General features: G+C 33.7%; 1 protein-coding gene across 1 annotated transcript in view; it reads left to right on the top strand.

Annotated features, from left to right (window-relative positions):
• The window catches only part of LOC128241275 (dynein heavy chain-like), a 36,359-nt gene extending 16,008 nt beyond the window's left edge, over positions 1-20,351 (top strand). Inside the window, exon 3 of the mRNA XM_052958218.1 lies at positions 19,700-20,351. Within this exon, the coding sequence (XP_052814178.1) occupies positions 19,700-20,351 (652 nt within the window). The remainder of the gene's footprint in view (positions 1-19,699) is intronic.
• Positions 20,352-25,537: the final 5,186 nt, after the last annotated feature.

Raw genomic sequence — 25,537 nt, 5'->3', positions numbered from 1 at the left:
TTTTCCGCCGGAAACTGAAGATAAAAAGGTAACAGCGCAGCTTAACAGATTCAATAAGCTGCCCATAATATCATTACGTTGAAAATAAAGCCATCTCAATTCCCAGATAATGCTTCCAGGCAAATATATGTGCAAATGGAAATGATCCAACGCAAAACCCTCTTTTTCTTATTTGATAGTTTTTACAATAGTTGCCGAGTATGATCGCAATCATAGTTAACTGATCTGTAAGTACAAGGGGCGGGGGTTGGTGTTTGGATGCTAGTTTATTCTTCTCGGTTGGTCTCGTACACTTATATATCATTTCCTGAAACTTCTTAATGTTATTGTTATTTGACAATTATATAATTAATGATATAATATATATATATATGTATTATATGCTTGTTACCGCTATGGTAAAAAAGGGACGCATTGTGTGTTGTATAGTATTTCAATTATAGGCTATACAAGGTACAGACAAGGGCGCCAGAGAGGCATTTCTTGTTATCAACGTTCGCCCTTCATTGATCAGTTTTGAGTGGTAAGACCCTTTTATTACCAGCACCTTTAAATGTTCGTGTCAAGGTCAGATATCATCATTTTTTACCAAGGCATCTAGAGATGTGGCGAATACGTTCTAAATTCTAAATGCTAAATAAATGTAACAAAAGGTCAAAAGGAGATGAGCAAAAAATTAACCAAATTCGGACCATTATTTGATTGTTTATCAATATATGCATTGTAACTTGTAACAATCAGAAGCGAAACCTTATTTTTCAAGCATTTCTACCAGACATTACGGTTTCCAGTGGTTTGGTTAGCAATACCTAGTTAACCGTTCACCTTTTAACTAATTAAACAAATAAGCACATTTAAAAGCAATTGTCATTGAAAAGCAATTTCGATGCATATTGGATCTGTGTGGTATTTTATATCTCAGAATGTGGGATCTATTCGTTGTTTATGTGGTTTCAATTACTGTGTGCCGTAAAACATGAACTATCTTGTTATACTCTCCTTTTTTCTGGGCATGTCCCATTTTGTATCAATGTCTGAAATTATTCATGAAGATCGTTATCGAATTCATTGACCGCTTTTTCTCTTGTGTTTAAAGTGAAGAAATATAAAGGCTTTACACACGTATGATAGGAATGTTCATGATATGATAAAAATTACAGACGTTTCCTGATATGAGAATTGCTTTTTCTACGAATAAAGCATCTCCAAACCTTAATCTTAATATGAACCGGAAATAATCAAGTATATGCGTCAAGCTTGTCAGTTATACTGTGGCTTTAGCCTTAGGATTTGCACGGAAAAAAAAGAGTTTCTATGAAATCATATATCAAGATGATTTCATATAAAATACACAATCTAACGAGACAATGTTTAGACGCACAAGCCGTCATGTTTTTTTTAGAAATGTGTCTTCAAACAGTCTGTAATAAGTGTAATGGTGCGGAAAAAAGTAGTTCTTATGTCAATGACGAGTGTGAGTAGATTAATCCAGAAAGTTATGTTAAAACAGTCTCGTAACGAGTGTAAGTAGATTGTCCGGCACGTTTATGCTAATGGATTAAGACAAATATCGATGTTATATGTTTGTGTCCAAATTTGCATGAGATGTCCAATATGTCTCGTTCTTACAAGCCAAACAGACTCAACCTATCTTTCATCATTTTATTATTAGTAGTACTTATTTATAATCATCAGGTCTTATGTAAGAGAGACTAAAATGATCAAGGTCTATTGTTACCTCAGGGTAAATATTGGTTCCGTTTTTACATTTAGCACAATATATCCCGAAAATAAACAGGGAGTATATAACGAACTGGTCTTTAAAATGTACTAGTGCCTATGAGCGTTTGACATGCTGGTAACAATAGTTTAATCTTGAACATAAAGTGCATAATTCTTTGTTATTACGAAAGAGTAAGAACAAATCAATAGTTACCTTTCGGAAAATCCTCTATCAATACTATCATCAACATAAATTAAATAAACCCAATTTCAATATTCATCTACATATATTCGTTCAAACAATATGTCATAAAGACGTCTGGCACGTCCACCATTTTTTAAGGACAATGTTGTAATAAACTAGGTAAGCCATTCTAATAACGACGAAGAAATATTGACTCTGTCTTATAGGTTTTGGACACACGGCTTACTTTAAAATACAGACATCACGATAAACGAGATTTTATTCTCCCTTATTATTTCCCTGTTACTTTGTACATAACATAAACATATTCCAAATAACCATTTTATCAGTGATTTAATTTCGAAATGAGAATGAGAATTATTTTTTCCGCCGGAAACTGAAGATAAAAAGGTAACAGCGCAGCTTAACAGATTCAGTAAGCTGCCCATCGTTTCGTTGAAAATAAAGCCATCTCAATTCCCAGATAATGCTTCCAGGCAAATATATGTGCAAATGGAAATGATCCAACGCAAAACCCTCTTATTCTTATTTGATAGTTTTTACAATAGTTGCCGAGTACGATCGCAATCATAGTTAACTGATCTGTAAGTACAAGGGGCGAGGGTTGGTGTTTGGATGCTAGTTTATTCTTCTCGGTTGGTCTCGTACACTTATACAAATATATCATTTCCTGAAACTTTTTAATGTTATTGTTATTTGACAATTTTATAATTACTGATATAATATATATATATCTGTATTATATGCTTGTTACCGTTATGGTAAAAAAGGGGACGCATTGTGTGTTGTATAGTATCACAATTATAGGCTATACAAGGTACAGACAAGGGCGCCAGAGAGGTATTTCTTGTTATCAACGTTCGCCCTTCATTCATCAGTTTTGAGTGGTAAGACCCTTTTATTACCAGCACCTTTAAATGTTCGTGTAAAGGTCAGATATCATCATTTTTTACCAAGGTTTCTAGAGATGTGGCGAATACGTTCTAAATTCTAAATGCTAAATAAATGTAACAAAAGGTCAAAAAGAGATGGGCAAAAAATAGCCAAATTCGGACCATTATTTGATTGTTAATCAATATATGCATTGTAACTTGTAACAATCAGAAGCGAAACCTTATTTTTCAAGCATTTCTACCAGACATTACGGTTTCCAGTGGTTTGGTTAGCAATACCTAGTTAACCGTTCACCTTTTAACTAATTAATCAAATAAGCACATTTAAAAGCAATAGTCATTGAAAAGCAATTTCGATGAATATTGGATCTGTGTGGTATTTTATATCTCAGAATGTGGGGTCTATTCGTTGTTTATGTGGTTTCAATTACTGTGTGCCGTAAAACAGGAATTATCTTGTTATACTCTCCTTTTTTCTGGGCTTGTCCCATTTTGTATCAATGTCTGAAATTATTCATGAAGATTGTTATCGAATTCATTGACCGCTTTTTCTCTTGTGTTTAAAGTGAAGAAATATGAAGGCTTTACACACGTATGATAAGTATATTCATGATATGATAAAAATTACAGACGTTTCCTGATATGAGGATTGCTTTTTCTACGAATAAAGCATCTCCAAACCTTAATCTTAATATGAACCGGAAATAATCAAGTATATGCGTCAAGCTTGTCAGTTATACTGTGGCTTTAGCCTTAGGATTTGCACGAAAAAAAAGAGTTTGTATAAAATCAGATATCAAGATGATTTCATATAAAATACACAATCTAACGAGACAATGTTTAGACGCACAAGCCGTCAACAATCACTATTAATGCAGTGAGAATGGTTTTGCGCAAAGGATTCCGCTTACCATTGAACGGTTTGGATGAAGTACGTACAAATTAAAGACATGCAATAGAATCGATACTGATTCATCTCAGGCCATATCTGTCTTCACAATGGACTGTGATTATGAAAATACATTCATTATGTCGTCTGTCCGGTTTTCATAACGGAACGGAAACAAACTAATTACAAAACATACATTAGGTCGCCTGTTCGGTTTCAAGTAAGGACACGAACGGAAATAAACGGTGTTGAGTAATTAAGTGTTTCGATGGGAGGTAAAGGCGTTATAGTAGTACAGTGAACGACTGAGAGTGATATAGTGGTAGAGTGAACGTTTAAGAGTAGTGCTGTGGTACAATGAATTGTTAAGAAGAGTGTTGTGGTTCAGTGAACGGATGAGAGTAATTACGTTGTACAGTGAAGGGATTACAATTGTGAACTAGCACTGCGAACGTTGTGTATTGTATGCATACCAGGATTGCCGGGCGCTTTAAAGTATATTGATATATTTAAACACACGTTACTGCAAGTGGTGAGATAATTATGCACGATAGAAACAAGGATTGCATTTACAATTCCAAATAAGCAATGAAGGCCCTTTAAGTCAAGCAAATATTACAAAACTTTTTAACATTACGGTCAATGGAAGTTTAATTCTAAAAACTAAGTATAATGATATTTCTTTACCATAAACACATAATCCTGCAATATTTACTGAACAAATCTCCTGAGTTTGGACAGCAGTTCGAAACGTTCCGTAAAAAATACTTACCTTTTTGCGAAATACTGGCCCAATTATAGCAGTCTGGCTTAAGGACTGGAAAGAAATTAACTTTTATTCTATAAATATTCGTGAACTTAGTGTCTTGAGTCTTAACTAAGTATTGTGAATGTTTGTAAACATTCAGCTGTTATTTATTACGTCTGGATAAAAGTTGTTTATGTTTAGAAACATACCCGCACCCGATATATCGCACATTTTACGAGACCAGATTCGATATAATGTTTAAAGCACTTTATCCTGTAAGTAAACGTTGATTTCTAATAATAGTTCTGTCTGTGGATATGATGACTATTACCTCTGAGAAACCATGTTGTTAACTCTGATTTAACATTTGACAACGTCTAATTATTGTGTAAAATGTCTGGCAGAACTTTTGAAATATGATACAACACCATGTTATTAATATAAATGCTCTCTCCACCCCTCACCCCCTCATTCTTTCCATTTTATAAAATCGTCATAGATCACAGAAAGTGATATTTACCGAGATGGAGACGTTTAATATAATAATTGTAAGCATTATGTCCAAACACCATATTCTTTAAGGAAAACGTAGATACCGTCAATTCATTTTTGTACTCGTTTTATTAATCATGAAATGGAAACGATGTCAAGTCCTGCTATTAAAACGAGTTTGTTCACTTTGTGCTTATGGATTTAATTCATAGTTAGGTTAATGTATTGTTGTTATGGTTATTTATTTGTCTGAGAGACTATGTTTGAAACTTTATCCAACGCGTGAGCTCATAAGCCTTTATTCAAACTCCATCGAACACAAGAACTCAGCAATCTCGGCTTGATTGATACTCCAGCCAAAACGTGGATATAGCAGTCCCGGCTTAATTTTAAATCCACCCAACGCGTAGACCCAGCTATCGCGGTTTTATATATTTTTTTTAAATGTGTTTATTTTGGAAAAACATATACGGTAGGCATAAGCCCATGAGTACAGTATACAAATACAATGTATACTTCATTCATATGGTTTGCGATGAGTATTATGTACAGCGAAATACATTCCATCAAAAGCGTGAACTCAGAAAGCTCAACTTGAATGAAATTATGTTAAAAGCGTGAACTCAGCATTCTTGGCTTTATTGACACTCTATTTAAAGCGTGAACTGAGCTATCTAGGCTTGATTAAAACTCCATCCAAAACTTGAACTCAGCAATATCGGCTTTATTGGAACTCAATTCAAAGCCAGCACTTTTGACCAAATAAGCTCATACCCTCTTTATCTTTAAACGATATCAGGTGCTGACTTCTTTGAATAACTAAATTGTACGTACAAGCATACCAAAGATAAATGGTCTTTCTACAAAACTTTTTATATCAATAGCTCTTATTCCGGTATTAACATTGATCCACACAGTCTGCTTTTATTAAAATAAATCATTTTAATAAACTCGTCGTAGAAACTGTATTTGAATTGTGTTCGCAAACTTATTCAAATTACACAAACATGCAAGACACATGACAGAAACAATTAATCATCGAATGGATAAGGTAATACTGAGGTGTTTCAGTACAGTTTATTCAATATCAAATTACACAGAATTGGTTACTCAATAGTGTGAAGACTAAACTGCTACCGACGAAATACAATGAGCTTTGTTTCGAGATATAAATTAAAACTGGCACTGTTTAGCTTTTGAAATTATTAGGTGATCGATACCATTAATTAAAACTTGATTTTTATTTCAATGGGATACATTTTATTATGAAACTAAGAATATCTGTGGCTAGAATATAGCTTTTAAAAATAACACATTTTATCCAAAAGAAAATTATGTAAGCAAACAGCGAGAGCGCCGAGGAACGAACGCCAACGAAGGACCGTTATGTTCTTCTTTTTCAAGCAAACATGGGTAAAGCTCGACATAAATAAGTTATGGGTTTGCTATACGAGTTCACATTGTTGTTAACAACTTGTGTACTAAGTTTCCATGAAATATTTTAAACTCTTTTCCGTGCTGTTTATGTGTGGTCAAGGTTCGCTGCCGATGACGATACTATAACTATGACAATACCCCTTCTTGTGTTTTTTTTCTGAAAACAACAGGGAAGCTAAAACGAGCAAACCAATGAAATGCTTTTAATCCTCATGATCTACCTTACCATATTTGAAATTGCGGAAATAAGCTTATTAACGACTCCCGGATACACTTGGCGCTAACAACGGTGATTTTAGTTAATTTTACTAATTTAGCTAACCAAGGTTTACTTGGTGTTCACGGTAGATGCATAAAGGCATGACATTCGCTAGTTGACAAGTCATGCATGAAAGGTTACCCTGAACGGATTATCATAAATGCAAAACAGTCATGCCCACGCTATTAGATCGCAAAAGGTACGATTCAAAGTACAAATATTTTTTAAATGCAATATTCTCATTCAATTTTATAAAAACCTTTGCGGACGCACACTCTTGTAAAATGCAAATACAAGCCAGGAGTTAAATGGAATGGAACATCATGCTTAACATGATATTGATGTTTAGCACTGAACAAATGGGTTCAATGTCGGTATTAACTTTCAATCAGAACGAACATTTCAACAAGCGTACTGATTCTCTCTAGATAAAATGTAGAAGCGACCACCATATTTGCATATCTATTTACTTTTATAGAAATGAATTACTTAAATACACTTACCTTCATGACAAAACTTTGGCTTATCACTGTTTTGCTGTCAGAACCAGAAAAAAACATAGTTCTTTCAATCAATTGCGAGTTATAAAACATATATTCAGCTGACCGGCGGGTATTTGGCTGCATTGGTATTAAGCATTCATCGTACGCCTTTTATTTCGCTTGGGTGTTATCTTATTATATATGAGTACCTTTTAATATTCTTAGCACTTACCTCAAGATTGTTAGCAGAAGTTAGGACCTTTTGTGTAGACATATATTCGCTTCATGTCGGATCGGTAGGTTTAACGTTAATCATATAAAACATTTGAATGTTTCTAACGAAAGGAAAAACACGAAGTCAGCGTTTTCCGATATTATAAACAAACAGTGTGACAACATTTTGTGCATTTTTATTTTCGCTTTTAAATAATAGCGTTTTTATCGCCATCTCCCCAAAGATTGATTCGCACAATTATGTGCGTACAATCAAGAAACTATAATAGTACTCTCATGCAATTAGAAACTCATACGAACGGTTTCTCTTAAAAGCGTCTTGATAATGAGGATGTCATTATCGGTTTCATACATAGAGGTATTAATGAATGTTGTGATGTGGTATGCTCAAACACATTTATTGGCAAGAACTGTAAATTGCACATAAATAAATGTTAGCTTACAAATGTTGTAAGTGATTTAATTTGACCATACTACGTTGTTCATCCATGTACGGCATTCGGTATTATATAAAATTACATCTTAACTCCAGACCGTGATTTTGATCAATTTTACCGCGTAAAATATAATCAAAGGGTGTATGTGATCATGTATTGTTAGGTTCTACCACCGCACTTTCTTATGGCCTCTGAAAATGGACACGGTAACGGATTTTACCCAGGAAACGGACAAGAGCCTGATTCTATAAGCTGTAATATTTAAATCAATTTATTTTAAATTACAGTAACGTGTATTTCCAACCAGGTTAATTGCTTGCAGCAGTCCTGATAGACTTTACAAGCAATGCATTTTTGGAGAACAAAACACATTTCATTTTTTGCAGACATCTACAATCTATAGTGTGGCTGACAATTATAACAACATAAAATGCAAGTAAAGTAAACGCAACATATGTGCAAATTTCATCCACCGTGCAGTTAGGTACTGCCCGATTCCTCGGGATCATGGACTACCAATTGTAATTGTAATTGAGTTTTATTACCAAAATCATAGCGTTTTTTTATTCATTGAACAATAAATGTTTGAATTGCATTCGCAACATAATGACAAGAGAGGATACATGGACGAACAGGACGATAAGCAATTTATATGAAAACAGAGCCCTCAAAGCATGTCTTATATTCGTATCTTCTTATTTCCGCTGTCTACAAGGAACCTTTATCATGACAATATGCGGTTAAGCACGACTTCTTCAGGCAATATCAGTAATCGATAAGGAGCGATCAAATGGCAGGGCTTTACAGTTATAGTAATAACTTGGCATCCTGAGCAATAATAATTGCTTTGATGAAACTTGATTATTTGACAAATTCTCCATCTGTTATTAGATTGGAAAATTAACATTAAGCACAGGCAAGGCATTAGTTATGTACTTAATATGTGTTTCCATATAAGGACTGAATGTAGTGGTAATTTGGTTAATCGATTAGTGAGCACATTAGGTCAGTGCATATAATATTTTGCAAACTGAATGTTTGATAATCAATTACATGGCCAAAATATATATTTCAGCAATATATAACCTAGTTCGAAACCAGTCCCTCAAGTGGTGTTTTTTTTTGGTACTATCAGAGGTATTTTGAGTATAATGCGTTTATCGCGACATTAAAGCAATTGGCAGGATATAAATTCATCACAGGAAGAGCAATAGAAGTGTGGATGCATACCAATACATCAACACATTTATAAACACATGCAGTTAACTGTAGTCTTTCTTCGGTGCATTTGTGTTGCTTTCCCGTTTAAACAATTTCATGATTTCATTTTCTGACTTTTTCTTGTAAAATAGTGTCTTTTGAAAGTTAAAATTGTTTAATTTTGCTTACTAAAGAAATAATATTATTTTGTGAGATTTTTGTGAGTGTGTAATTCGGAACTACTTTATAGTTTATCATTAACCGAGAACACATCTGATTGGCTATTCAAATTAGGTGGACTTGTTAATGCAACAATTTGAAAGTGAAACAAAGTGAATATATATATATATATATATATATATATATATATCAACATTCAAAAAAGTTAAAATGGTGTTTTACTGTACTTTTAAACTTCAATAAATGTTCAAATCAAAAATTCGTATCGGTCTGAGGGATGTACTTTCTCACTTTCGTTCCCTGAAAATTTGATGAAAAATGGCTCGGAGTGGAAGATGGATTCATCCGGGCCCCCGCTTCGGATACTGTGCAATCAGTCGTTAAAAGTCGTTTCTGATAATTGCTCTGCTCTTCGATTTGGGTACATCTTCCATTTCGGCCTACGGAATAAACATATATTAAATCAAAAGGCAATTTTGCTTGTATGTAATAAGACGATGAATCTTTATTCGTTTCACAATAGTATTAAGAATATATCCATGGAGCAATATTTATGGTTTTATTACAGCGATATTGCATTGCGCGGACAGGTTGTGTATACCATTTCCATTATCCGTTTTTCGAAGTTGCCTCCAAAATGCAAATTGTGCTCTGAACGAGACACATTGAAGTTATTTTTCATGTGAACTACTTTGAACATGCGGAATGAAAACTAGCAAATTATGATAAATGATCTATACAACATAGAAACCTAATATTAGGAAGTGTTGGATAAATTATGGACATAATTAGTGTGATAGACGCTTTATAATAGGCTTTTGAACAGTTGTCATCGATAAAGCGCCTACTGAAATGGATTGAAGAGACTTAAAGGGACTGTACTCCGTATGATGAAATGGCGAAAAAAAATGTCGAAAACTGACATGAACTTGGTATCTGTGTGTACAATGCATTGACACTTATTAACTGAAGTACCACATAGTTTACAATTAATTTATTTTTCGCAGTTTTTTTTTGTATTTTTCCATTAAAAAGATTACTAGGTATGTCTACCTATTAGAATTCCTTCCTTATGCGTGATTGGCTGGTCGATGTTATCACGTGATATTACCAAGTTAGGAATATAGCTTAAATATTCAATTCGTTTAGAGTGATCCTTCGTAGCACAGAGGATACAATACTGGATTGCAAAATTGGCGACATCAGTTCGAACCCTGTCTCCAAGTCGATATGTTTTTACATTTTGGTATTTGTTTTGCAATTTTTTTTATCAAGGAGTAAAACATTTTAATAAATAATTGTCCTTAGATTCGTTACAAAAAACTTCTTTTGTTGCCAATGTGGTGTACAGTCCCTTTAAGATGTAATGCTAAAATGTAGCACATACACAAAAGTCTTTACTGTAAACATACTTCGTTTAAAGCTGATATTTACAATATCGTGTTGTATTTTTCAGGGCGACAAAGTAGCAGCTTGTGGTTTTTCGTTTGTCGCGAATATATTGAAGAAAATATTAAAAATAATAAGCCTCTAAATAAGGGTCTAATAGCAATGGCATTAAAAGCAGCAGCAGTAGCAGTCACAGCAGCAGTAAAACAAGTGTCATTAGTACCAGCGTCTGTACCAGAAACAGTAGCTGCAGAAACTGCATTATGTGTAGAATATTGAACCAATCAATATTAGCAACACATTTATATTAACGGCGTGTTCTAGATACTGATATATACAACATTACCGTAGTTTGTTCATGGCACTGACCACAATATAGACCAATAATGAGTATATGAGAGGCCACGAATGTTTTCAATATTAATTTGCTGCCTGATTTGTAATGTGTGAAACATAAAATAAATTCCTTATACCAACTTTTTTCCACGGTAACAGTGAATTTTCATTTCGATGTATTTGCATACCAGAATACCCTAGTGTATCGAGAAAAGTTCAAGATTAGAATAAAGTGGCATGCTTTATACAGATATGAAGACAATCTGAGGATAGTTTTCGTTAACATTTTTTACGAGAACAACACTGCCGCATTGGGAAAATGTTTTGACTAGAAGAATATATTTCATTTGTTGATTGCTTTGCTAAGAAAACAGATCAAACTAAAATCGCATTTTTTGGTATTTCTGACTCAAAGATTTTTCAATTTTGTATCGGCCTTTCATGCTCGATAGTCTGAAAACGTAAAAAGAGGACACATATATCGTACATATATTGAACAAATGGGTTCAATGTCGGTATTGCCTTTCAATCAGAACGAACATTTCAACAAGCGTACTGATTCTCTCTAGATAAAATGTAGTAGCGACCACCAAATTTGCATATCTATCTACTTTTATAGAAATGAATAACTTAAATACACTTACATTCATGACAAAACTTTGGCTTATCACTGTTTTGCTGTCAGAACCAGAAAAAAACATAGTTCTTTCAATCAATTGCGAGTTATAAAACATATATTCAGCTGACCGGCGGGTATTTGGCTGCATTGGTATTACGCATTCATCGTACGCCTTTAATTTCGCTTGGGTGGTATCTAATTATATATGAGTACCTTTTAATATTCTTAGCACTTACCTCAAGATTGTTAAAGCAGAAGTTAGGACCTTTTGTGTAGACATATATTCGCTTCATGTCGGATCGGTAGGTTTAATGTTCCAAACGAAAGGAAAAACACGAAGTCAGCGTTTTCCAATATTATAAACAAGCAATGTGACAACATTTTGTGCATTTTTATTTTCGCTTTTAAATAATAGCGTTTTTATCGCCATATCCCCAAAGATTGATTCGCACAATTATGTGCGTACAATCAAGAAACTATAATAGTACTCTCATGCAATTAGAAACTCATACGAACGGTTTCTCTTAAAAGCGTCTTGATAATGAGGATGTCATTATCGGTTTCATACATAGAGGTAGTAATGAATGTTGTGATGTGGTATGCTCACACATTTATTGGCAAGAACTGTAAATTGCACATAAATAAATGTTAGCTTACAAATGTTGTAAGTGATTTAATTTGACCATACTACGTTGTTCATCCATGAACGGCATTCGTTATTATATAAAATTACATCTTAACTCCAGACCATGATTTTGATCAATTTGACCGCGTAAAATGTAATCAAAGGGTGTATGTGATCATGTATTGTTAGGTTCTACCACCGCACTTTCTTATGGCCTCTGAAAATGGACACGGTAACGGATTTTACCCAGGAAACGGACAAGAGCCTGATTCTATAAGCTGTAATATTTAAATCTATTTATTTTAAATTACAGTAAAGTGTATTTCCAATCTAGGTTAATTGCTTGCAGCAGTCCTGATAGACTTTACAAGCAATGCATTTTTGGAGAACAAAACACATTTCATTTTTTGCAGACATCTACAATCTATAGTGTGGCTGACAATTATAACAACATAAAATGCAAGTAAAGTAAACGCAACATATGTGCAAATTTCATCCACCGTGTAGTTAGGTACTGCCCGATTCCTCGGAATCATGGACTACCAATTGTAATTGTAATTGAGTTTCATTACTTAATTCATAGCGTTTTTTATTCTTTGAACAATAAATATTTGAATTGCATTCGCAACATAATGACAAGAGAGGATACATGGACGAACAGGACGATAAGCAATTTATACGAAAACAGAGCCCTCAAAGCATGTCTTACATTCGTATCTTCTTATTTCCGCTGTCTACCAGGAACCTTTATCATGACAATATGCGGTTAAGCACGACTTCTTCAGGCAATATCAGTAATCGATAAGGATCGATCAAATGGCAGGGCTTTACAGTTATAGTAATAACTTGGCATCCTGAGCAATAATAATTGCTTTGATGGAACTTGATTATTTGACAAATTCTCCATCTGTTATTAGATTGGAAAATTAACATTAAGCTCAGGCAAGGCATTAGTTATGTACTTAATATGTGTTTCCATATAAGGATTGAATGTAGTGGTAATTTGGTTAATCGATTAGTGAGCACATTAGGTCAGTTCATATAATATTTTGCAAAATGAATGTTTGATAATCAATTACATGGCCGAAATATATAGTTCAGCAATATATGACCTAGTTCGAAACCAGTCCCTCAAGTGGTGTTTTTTTTTGGTACTATCAGAGGTATTTTGAGTATAATGCGTTTATCGCGACATTAAAGCAATTGGCAGGATATAAATTCATCACAGGAAGAGCAATAGAAGTGTGGATGCATTCCAATACATCAACACATTTATAAACATATGCAGTTAACTGTAGTCTTTCTTCGATGCATTTGTGTTGCTTTCCCGTTTAAACAATTTCATGATTATTTTTTTTGACTTTTTCTTGTAAAATAGTGTCTTTTGAAAGTTAAAATTGTTTAATTTTGCTTACTAAAGAAATAATCTTATTTTGTGAGATTTTTGTGAGTGTGTAATTCGGATAAACTTTATAGTTTATCATAAACCGAGAACACATCTGATTGGCTATTCAAATTAGGTGGACTTGTTAATGCAACAAAGTGAAACAAAGTTGATATATATATATCAACATTCAAAAAAGTTAAAATGGTGTTTTACTGTACTTTTAAACTTCAATACATGTTCAAATCAAAAATTCGTATCGGTCTGAGGGATGTACTTTCTCACTTTCGTTCCAAAATTTGATGAAAGATGGCTCGGAGTGGAAGATGGATTCATCCGGGTCCCCGCTTCGGATACTGTGCAATCAGTCGGTAAAAGTCGTTTCTGATAATTGCCCTGCTCTTCGATTTGGGTACATCTTCCATTTCGGCCCACGGAATAAACATATAAATCAAAAGGCAATTTTGCTTGTATGTAATAGGACGATGAATCTTTATTCGTTTCACAATAGTATTAAGAATATATCCATGGAGCAATAATTATGGTTTTATTACAGCGATATTGCATTACGCGGATAGGTTGTGTATACCATTTCCATTATCCGTTTTTCGAAGTTGCCTCCAAAATGCAAATTGAGCTCTGAACGAGACACATTGAAGTTATTTTTCATGTGAACTACTTTGAACAGGCGGAAGGAAAACTAGCAAATTGTGATAAATGATCTATACAACATAGAAACCTAATATTAGGAGGTGTTGGATAAATAATGGACATAATTAGTGTAATAGGCGCTTTATAATAGGCTTTGGAACAGTTGTCATCGATAAAGCGCCTACTGAAATAGTTTGAAGAGACTTAAAGGGACTGTACTCCGTATGATGAAATGGCGAAAAAAAAATAAAAAAAATTGTCGAAAACTGACATGAACTTGGTATCTGTGTGTACAATGCATTGACACTTATTAACTGAAGTACCACATAGTTTACAATTAATTTATTTTTCGCAGTTTTTTTTGTATTTTTCCATTAAAAAGATTACTAGGTATGTCTACCTAGTGGAATTCCTTCCTTATGCGTGATTGGCTGGTCGATGTTATCACGTGATATTACCAAGTTAGGAATATAGCTTAAATATTCAATTCGTTTAGAGTGAGCCTTCGTAGCCAAGATTATACAATACTGGACTGCAAATTGGCGACATCAGTTCGAACTCTGTCTCCGAGTCGATATGTTTTTACATTTTGGTATTTGTTTTGCAATTTTTTTATCAAGGAGTAAAACATTTTAATAAATAATTGTCCTTAGATTCGTTACAAAAAAACTTCTTTTGTTGCCAATGTGGTGTACAGTCCCTTTAAGATGTAAAGCTAAAATGTAGCACATACACAAAAGTCTTTACTGTAAACGTACTTAGTTTAAAGCTGATATTTACAATATCGTGTTGTTGTTTTCAGGGCGACAAAGTAGCAGCTTGTGGTTTTTCGTTTGTCGCGAATATATTGAAGAAAATATTAAAAATAATAAGCCTCTAAAAAAGGGTCTAATAGCAATGGCATTAAAAGCAGCAGCAGTAGCAGTCACAGCAGCAGTAAAACAAGTGTCATTAGTACCAGCGTCTGTACCAGAAACAGTAGCTGCAGAAACTGCATTATGTGTAGAATATTGAACCAATCAATATTAGCAACACATTTATATTAACGGCGTGTTCTAGATACTGATATATACAACATTACCGTAGTTTGTTCATGGCACTGACCACAATATAGACCAATAATGAGTATATGAGAGGCCACGAATGTTTTCAATATTAATTTGCTGCCTGATTTGTAATGTGTGAAACATAAAATAAATTCCTTATACAAACTATTTTTCACGGTAACATTGAATTTTCATTTCGATGTATTTGCATACCAGAATACCCTAGTGTATCGAGAAAAGTTCAAGATTAGAATAAAGTGGCATGCATTATACAGATATGAAGACAATCTGAGGATAGTTTTCGTAAACATTTTTTACGAGAACAACACTGCCGCATTGGGAAAATGTTTTGACTAGAAGAATATATTTCATTTGTTGATTGCTTTGCTAAGAAAACAGATCAAACTAAAATCGCATTCTTCTGGTATTTCTGACTCAAAGATTTTTCAATTTTGCATAGGCCTTTCATACACGATAATCTGAAAACGTAAAAAGAGGACACATATATCGTTCAATAGTCTAAAAGATATACACATTATAATCACACATAATGGCCATGTGTTCAAAGCGCTCACAATTGAAAAGGAGTAACATCGAAACCCACAACAGAAAATGGAAACTACTTTAAATAACATATAAATTAACACCATTGAAAGACACAAATAGTCACAGCAAAATTATTCAAATTGCACAGCAAAACAAATTTTCATTGTAGGTTATCTTTCTAAATTTAAAAGTATATAGGCTGTCCTGCATGCGTGTGAGTGAAAGCTGTGCGTTTGTTTGCGTGTGTAAGACAGTGTGCGTAAGTGTATAATTTAAACATATAACATAATTTACGCAAATTTTTATCCTGTTATATATTTAAAACAATACTTCACAATACATACAATTATTCACTTTTCTCCAAATGTAACATGTTAAGATGTATATGATATAACGTGGATATTTTTAAATTCCTCAAATAAGGAATCATCTGTAAATAATTATGCAACCGAATTAAATTTTCACCTGTCATTTTTAGTTGAACATAGTCAATATTCCGTTGATAATTGTATTGGAATGCATCTTCTCACTTTCAATGCTTTTTTGTTTGTGATTTTTTGTGTGTTCTGTGTCTTTGGAGTTTAGTCAGTGCCATTAAACCGGGTTTATGTTTAAACTTTTTGCTATTGAGCTTGTGTCTGTAAGTTTTCGCATAAGTATCGTAATTGTTTGAAAATATCACAATGAATTGTTATTTTGATGAGAAAAAATATTTTTCTGATATATGAAAACAAAATCAGATATGTTTTGTTATTTCGCATAGCGTAAATGTTTTCTGCTTCTAAATTATTGTTTGAAATATGTCAAACTCGTGGTATTTTAGGTTTTAATGAACTATCCATCAATCCGTCCATCCATCCGTCCATCCATTCATCATCCATCCATCCATCCATCCATTTATCAACTCACTCATCACCCTATCCATCCATCCTCCATTCATTCATCTGTCTCACTATCTATATATCGATCGATCGATCTATCTACTCAAACAATGCTCAGAGTGGTTTAGCGGTATACATTTCTACCCCTCAACTTAGAGGTAGTGGGTTAAATCCCATTTCAGATATGATGCTGTTGTTTCTTGCTTTGACCTATACAAAAACTATCATATAATTGTCTAAACATGTTATTCGCAGATTTAAAGGCCTTTTGTATAATAAAGTATATGTAACACGTAAGGCATTTAAATGTTCAAGTCTACGACTAAGGGAAAACATTTAATATCAAAAAAATATTATTGTTTTTAATATACAAACCTCAATCAAAAATGTTTGAATACATTATTGAAAAGCTTTTTTTTTGTAATATGAAATATGTTTTCACAATACTTGATATACTTGAACGAATATAACTTACTGTTTAAACTCATAACAGCGTCGAAAGTAAGCTTTGTAAATTATAAGGATAACTACCACAGTTTCTTAGAAACCTTTTAATAAGGATGCGATTTATAGCAAAAAGGACCTTTAATTATACAATGAAAAACACAGTTACAAGTCCAATTTTTCGGACAGTTGTGTTTTATTCGTGACATTATTGTTAAGCTGGCTTATGTAAACGAAAACGATTTAATCATGTTTCTTAATAGTGCATTTATTTCCAAACTAAGAATTGAGCTAAGCCACACTCAAAACTGAAACATAAAGGTCCAATCCGAGATCTAATGACTGGGACGATCTATGCTCATACTAATAATGACTCACAATTTTAACATTTAACTTGTTCGACAACGAAGGAGCCTATTTCAATGAATTTCTTAAGAATTCGAAATCCGTTCACCACATCGTTAGAAGACTGTCTAAACGTAAGGACTCCATTGGGTATCTATCATTGTCAAGCGCTCTACGATCCATTTCAGATTACGATACAGAAGTGGAATTCTGGATAAAAATGCAAATGTGTTTAAGGTCGTCTTTTCAATTTTTCAATAGATTCAGTCCCAAGCAAAAAAATGATAAAGCAAAATACAATGATAAACAATGGTCTAGCCAAGGAATATTTATTTGCAGTTTAGGTGTGTGTTTTTAATATGAGCTATAAGATGGTCATGGTAAACCTGTTATAACATTGGCGATATATTGCTTTGTGTAACGCTATATTTGTAAAAGACCATAGTACTTATTGCTTATTGTCTTGTTAATAAGACGAAATAATGATTTGCGTTTATACTATTTCAATTATGACATGTTTTTAGCACGTGTATTCACACACTCGAACACTGCAAATAGTTGGAGTATTTTGGTAGTATACATTGTATTTCTACCAAGGGGTTCACATGGCAAATCATTCTCTACATAACTATTTTGATTAAAATCAGCTTTAGAAGTTATGTTCATTGAGGGAGACGTATTTGTATCTCGGAACTACAAAGAAATATAGCCAAAGGCATTCTTTGGCAAGCCTATTCTCTATCAGAATTCGAAATTTATATCAAATATATGAAGAAAGTTAAAAATACCGCTAATATGTAGCTCCGATAATTAAGAAAACAACAACAAATGTTTTGTTTATGAGTCAAAACCAAATTAAGTAATCAATTTCCAACAGTATTTCTGTTCAAAAACGTTTCCTGTTAAATGCTTACACCTGTTCTACTTTTGTTTAATGGCTGCCTTTGCTTGGATTATATCACCTGGGTAGCCGACATCCATCTCCGGAAGAAAAATATTCTCACTGTCTTCTCTCAGTAATGGTGTGTGATTTGTTTAGTTTCAAACAATAACTGCATCATATTTTGAAAAGGTTTAACATTAGGTACTGTGGATTGAGTTTTGTGTTGTTGTTCCATGTTTCTGGTTTGTGAGTGTGTGTTTCTGTCTTCAAACAACTTGCAGGTTCAGGTTAAATATAATACATAGCTTGTACACATATATTCAGATGCTTCGAGGGGTATTTGGCTGCTTATTGAACGCATTCAATGTAAGCACTTTATTTCCATAGGCAGGTAAGTAACTATCTATATGTTCGATTTACATTTTTAGAGTCTACCTCAAGAATGCTATAGTAGGAGTAGGGACCTTTTGTGTAGACATATATTCGCTTTATGTCCGATCGGAAAGTTTAACGTAAAACATGGAACATATTTGAATGTTCAAAATGACAGGAAAACACAAAGTCAGTGTCGTGTGATATGATCAACAAATATTTCGACAACAGTTCGTGTATCTTCATTTTTGATTTAAAAAAAGTGTTTTTTATCACTATCTCCCAAAAAGGGATTCGCACAATTATGTGCGTACAGTCAAGAAATTATAATACCACTCTTCTGCAATAAGAACGGTATCTCATTAAAATGCAATAAAAAGAATTGTGCAACAGCAATATATATAGCAATAGCAATATGTGTTATTTTATTGTATTGGCATTGGATTATGAGAACGACTTAAGGTCAGGAAACCATTATATTATATGAGTAATTCATGTCTACCAAGGTACGCTTAAAACGTTAAACTATATAATAAACCTATTGTTTGCGAACTTCAAACTCACCTCGTCTCATGAATAACATTAGGTTTGTACGGCTATATTTCGTCGAACACAGTCTGATATTTATCTACATGTTAGTAAACAATGATAAAAACGAACACCTATCATAACACAATACCTTCTCATATTTACATTACTATGCTTGATAGTTGTATGCCAAATATATCAAATAACAAACTAACAACAATTGTTTTCTAAACAAACCGTAGCCAAAAATCGTTATCCTGGCAAACTTCTGATATCTTGAGTGTCGGGCAATAAGTTCATAGGCTCTTAATTATTCACTTTCCAACTACTTAACTCTAAACTGGTCATTGTTCCTACTTAACTACTCTCAACGGGTACTATACTACACAATTATCCTCAATAGTTCACTGTACCACTAAATCTCTCTCAACTATTTCACTGCTCTCCACTTATCATTGTACCACTACATCAGTTCACTGTACCACTACATCACTCTCAACTATTACACTGCTCTCCACTTTTCATTGTACCACTACATCAGTTCACTGTACCACTACATCACTCTCAACTATCACACTGCTCTCCACTTGTCATTGTACCACTACATCGGTTCACTGTACCACTACATCACTCTCAACTATTACACTGCTCTCCACTTGTCATTGTACCACTACATCAGTTCACTGTACCACTACATCACTCTCAACTATCACACTGCTCTCCACTTGTCATTGTACCACTACATCAGTTCACTGTACCACTACATCACACTCAACTATCACACTGCTCTCCACTTGTCATTGTACCACTACATCAGTTCACTGTACCACTACATAACTTTCAACAATTACACTGCTCTCCACTTGTCATTGTACCACTACATCAGTTCACTGTACCACTACATAACTTTCAACAATTACACTGCTCTCCACTTGTCATTGTACCACTTCATCAGTTCACTGTACCACTACATCAGTTCACTGTACCACTACATCAGTTCACTGTACCACTATATCACTCTCAACTATAACACTGCTCTCCACTTGTCATTGTACCAATACATCAGTTCACTGTACTACTACATAACTCTCAACTATTACACTGCTCTCCACTTATCATTGTAACACTACATCAGTTCACTGTACCACTACATCACTTTCAACTATTACACTGCTCTCCATTTGTCATTGTAACACTACATCAGTTCACTGTACCACTACATCGCCCTCAACTATTACACTGCTCTCCACTTGTCATTGTACTACTACATCAGTTCACTGTACCACTACATTACTTTCAACCGACCCCTACAGCACTCTCAACCGGTGACTGTAAAACCACACCACTCTGTTCTGGTCAATGTACCACTAAACTACTCTAAACCCTTCACTGTAACACCACACTACCCTCAACCGGTTACTCGACCACTACAATACCCTCAACCGACTTCACGATCACTACATCACTGTTAGTATCATATTGAGGCATTACACCATTTTCATCCATTCATTGCATTCATTCACGTCAGTTTGAATGAAGTTATGGTTATGTTCATTTTGATTGCGTTTGAGTTTGTCGTTCAAAAAATGTGATTTATGTTAACGGGATATCCATGCTTTATAACAATGTATTCCCATTGGAATAATTGTTCTTGATATCATATGGTTCAGATCGTCTGCTGATGCCATCTGGCCACGGCTTTATACCATTTGAAAATGCTAAGTGTGCCATTTATCGTTATTTCCATCTATCGTAATAACGGCCCGATTCCTTTTTCGTTCATTTTCGTTCGTGTCCTAACTTGACAGGCGACCTGATAAGTATACTTTTAAAAAGTCATCACAGCCTGTTGTGAAGACAGATAAGGTAGGATATAAATCACTCCTGAATTTATTGCATGTGTATCCGTTAAACGTGATCCAAACTTAACGTTTACTGTAAAACATACAACTTTGAACAATACCATTATCACCCTCTCAATGCATTCAAAGTGAGTATTGACGTCTTGTTGCCCTAGATCTTGTCTCTTTAGATCTCTATGAATTCATCTTGTTTGCTAAGCCTGATATCTGATCTCATAAAATATCTTTTTTCATGTAAATTCAAACGTCTCAACAACAGCATAAATGACAAGTTTGACACATACATTTGCTTATTTCCGGTTCCTATTCAGTTTCTAGGTTGAGGTTCCTTATTTGTAGACAAAGCAAATCTCAAATCAGGACATGCCTGTCAACTTTAGCATATCATGAATATACCAATCAGAAGTTTGTACAGCCTACATTCTTCCTTATAAGTTGAGGGAAGCTTTTTGCCAGTTTCACCGGATAACGATCTTCGTGAATAATATCTGATAACGCTCTTTCGGTCTCACGTACCTGCTATCAAAAGTGAATATACCCGCCTTTGGTAATTTGCAAGCTTGATGATAAATATTTTCATTTTAGTAACACAAAGAAAAAATACCAGGACATAAACTAAAGATACAGCGTTCAAACACTGAGATACAAACAGATCACAGATAAGTCGAAATTGCTTTTCAATTGAACTTGTTTCATTTGTTAAATCATGGTGAAAGGCCAAATCGGCATTAATAACGAAATTACAGGAATCCAAAACGTGTCGTAGGTGTGTTTGTAGAATAAGGTTTTGTTACCTTTTAGAGGTTTATAGAAAAAAAAGTATACTTAAAGATCAAGTTGCCATAAACAGTATATATAGCAACACCAGTGAATGCTTTTGAATTAGGGGTAATGATACCGGGGAAAATACTTGTCAATGACCAAGCAGTAATGTATGATCAAAAAACGTTATCTCTGATTGTGAATGTATAATTTATAGTCTAGGTAATAATACAATTTATAGTCAAGACATTTTGATGGCAATTCAATTGAATTCAATATCTCCTTATAGGAGATTTGCATTTTTTATACAAGTAAAAAAGGTAATATTTAAAATTCTAATGGATCATTACAAATATGTACAACAGGTGCCTAATAAGGGTGATTAGCTGCCATATGTTTTCTTCACTTAAACATGATAATAATTAAATGCTGAACCACATATGTGTCATATTCAACTTAAACACATTGAACACATTTGTGGATGTACTGAAATGATATCAGTAATTAAGTCGTGTCCACGTCATCTTCAAGTTATAGCTGTATAGGAGCACAATCGAGCCATAATACAAACATAGATTGGCTCAAGTTCAATAACCCTGATACAAAGTCACTGCCATAAAACAAACTGTCGCTCAGTACTTGAGACCTCAATAAGGCTGTCAATTCGCATTCGCTAATGACATACACAATGTTGTCCTTTATCTGGAGGTTGAAGCGTTCACAGTCAATAAAGTCCGTCCACTGATTTCCACGGCATCATATTTTAGCAATCGCATGCATCATGTTCCTATTGTCAGTCCTGTTGCACACTTTGTTTACAACAGATGGGTGATGGTTGACTGCAGCCAATCATCACTCCATCTGTTGTATATATTGATTACAGCTTTTAGATTATAATTATGTATCTCTCTCGAGTCTGTTACCCAGGTTGACACAGATACAAGATTCATTTGAAGAGAGAAACAGCATCAGTGTGGCTTGGACATCGCCTTGCTGGTTGTTAGGGATAGCACATACATTATTTACTGAAACAAGAGTGAATAACATGGACAATACTTCTGATTGTGAACAGGCAGGTTACTATTCATTTAATGATAGACATTTAAATCATGATCAGATTTTGCACATGTTTTTGTTAATCTGTCTATTGTAACATCAAGACAGTAGAATTTAGAATAATATTCACCACATTTGTCGATACCTTGGTAATAGGAAAATATATCTAACCTTTACACACAGAAATCAGTTTTAAAGTGGGAGTTTACGTGTTTGTACTATACAAAGCCAATATAGTGGTTATATTCGTATTCACATACTTATAATTAAAATACTATTCGATCAACAAGACGCCTCATTTCTTCTACGGTAACAAGTACATTATAGCTATATTGTATAACATTATTATATATATAAATGTCAAGATACGATCAAAAGGAGACGGAAATTGAATAATAAAATTGTTGTAGTCTTATGAGAATAATCTTGAACAATAAAATAAAATAGCCCCCTGGTACTTTTAGATGAATTAAATGTGATAGCGATCTTACTAGACATCTAATATGAAAGTCTATCAAATTAGAAAATTGCGCTTTTTCATTAAATCTTCAGTTTCCGGTGGCAAAACATTCTCATTTAGAAACGAAATCACTGATATATATAAATTGGTTTCCGAAAAAAGGTGTTCGTAATATAAGCGTCAAAGAAAGAATACAAGAGAAAACAACATTCCGTTTTCGTGATATATGTATCTTAAAGTATGCAATGTGCGTGTTCATAACCTATAACGCAGAGTCAAATCCCAACGTTCATGAGGGAGTGAATAACCGAAAATATTAAACATTTATGGTTAAACAGTGACAATAGAACATTGTTAGCGTGCCAGGCATCTTAATGTCATACTGTTTGTACTTATACATCTGGATAAATGTTTAAATTGGATTTATCAAATGGTATTGAGAGAGGATTTTCCAAAAAGTAATTATTAACACTTTTTTCCTCATTTGTTCTAACATAACTCAGAATAATGCATTTTATGTTCAAGATTTAACTGTGTGTTATACGTATACGGCAGTAATACATTATATGTTCGTATAACACTCTCTGTTTATGTTCTGGATATTAAAGACTGAATGTAAAATGGGAACCAATATTCACTCTGTAGTAACTATGAACCGTGATTATTTCAGTCTGTCTTACCATAAACGAAACAATAAACTATAAATTAATAATACCAATATGAAAATGATAAAAGATGGTTTAATTTAGAAAAAAACAACGGGAAAGATTGGTCATCAAATGCAATTTGAATACAAATCCCTACCAATAAGATTGACTTAATACGTTACCTTGAACGTTTCGGATAACCTACGCACACTCGTTATGAATCTGTTTTAACTCAATTTTCTGGATATTCTTCCTCACAGTCGTTATAGAATGTTGTAACACAACATAATGGATGTCTCTCTCATAGTTTAATGGACTCGATTAACCTTTTTATCTTGATAACATCTTCAAACGTTTCAAATTTGATGAGCAAAATTACATGGATATTTCCCACACATTCATTATAGACTGTATTGAAGTAGTTTTCATAATAATCATCCTCACACTCAATAAAAACTGTATAAACACAAGTTTCAAGATAATTCCCTCACTTTCAGTATATATTGTAATAACACAACTATATTGATACCCCCTCACATGCATTATAGACAGCATTATTACACATTTCTTGATAATCCTCCCCACGCTCCTTTAAGAAGGTATCAAAATAACTTTCTGGATAATTCCCTCATATTTATTATAGAATTATTAACACATCTTTCTTGACAGCCCCCTCACAAGCATTTTAAACTGTTTCAACACATATTTTGACAGTCTTCCTCACACTCAACATTCTGGATAACCACATCACAGTCATTTCGAGATTGTATTAACATCATTTTCGGAGTAACCCTCCTCACGCGCAGTATCAACAAACTGGATAACTCATTTACACTCATTATATAATCTATTAACATAACATTCTGTAAAACCCTCCTCATGCGCATTATTAACAAACTGGATAACCCATTTGCACTCATATATAATCTAGTAACATACCGTTCTGTATAACCCTCCTCACGCGCATTATTAACAAACTGGATAACCCATTTGCACTCATTATATAATCTATTAACATAACATTCTGTATAACCCTCCTCACGCGCATTATTAACAAACTGGATAACCCATTTACACTCATCATATAATCTATTAACATAACATTCTGTATAACCTTACTGACACTCAATAAAATACAGTATTAACACAACTAACCCTCCACTAATAACGACATTCTATTATTAAAAATTTCGAAATTGGTTAAACGCAACATTCTGGATTATCCCCTCACATGCATTATAGACTGTACAGCTACAATATGTATAATATGGAAAACTACAGAAACAAGCTCAGTAGCCAAAAAATCAAACATAAACCCAGTTTAATGGTACAGGTTCAACGCCAAAGACATAATAAACATCACAAACAAGAAATTTTGAACAACAGCACAAAATTCACAATGCTATATACTGTATAAAATGTAGGTGTTTTTTATCAAGAATTCTTAGGTTCCGCCTTCGAAGTGTCTTTAAGATCCACTACGTTTCGTTTGAACTTGAAGAGATCATTGTTCACGCTGATTA

The sequence above is a fragment of the Mya arenaria genome, chromosome 7, assembly GCF_026914265.1.
Source record: "Mya arenaria isolate MELC-2E11 chromosome 7, ASM2691426v1".
Taxonomy (NCBI): domain Eukaryota; kingdom Metazoa; phylum Mollusca; class Bivalvia; order Myida; family Myidae; genus Mya; species Mya arenaria.
The sequence above is the reverse complement of the archived record's forward strand: the minus strand, read 5'-3'. Positions and strand labels throughout refer to the sequence as shown.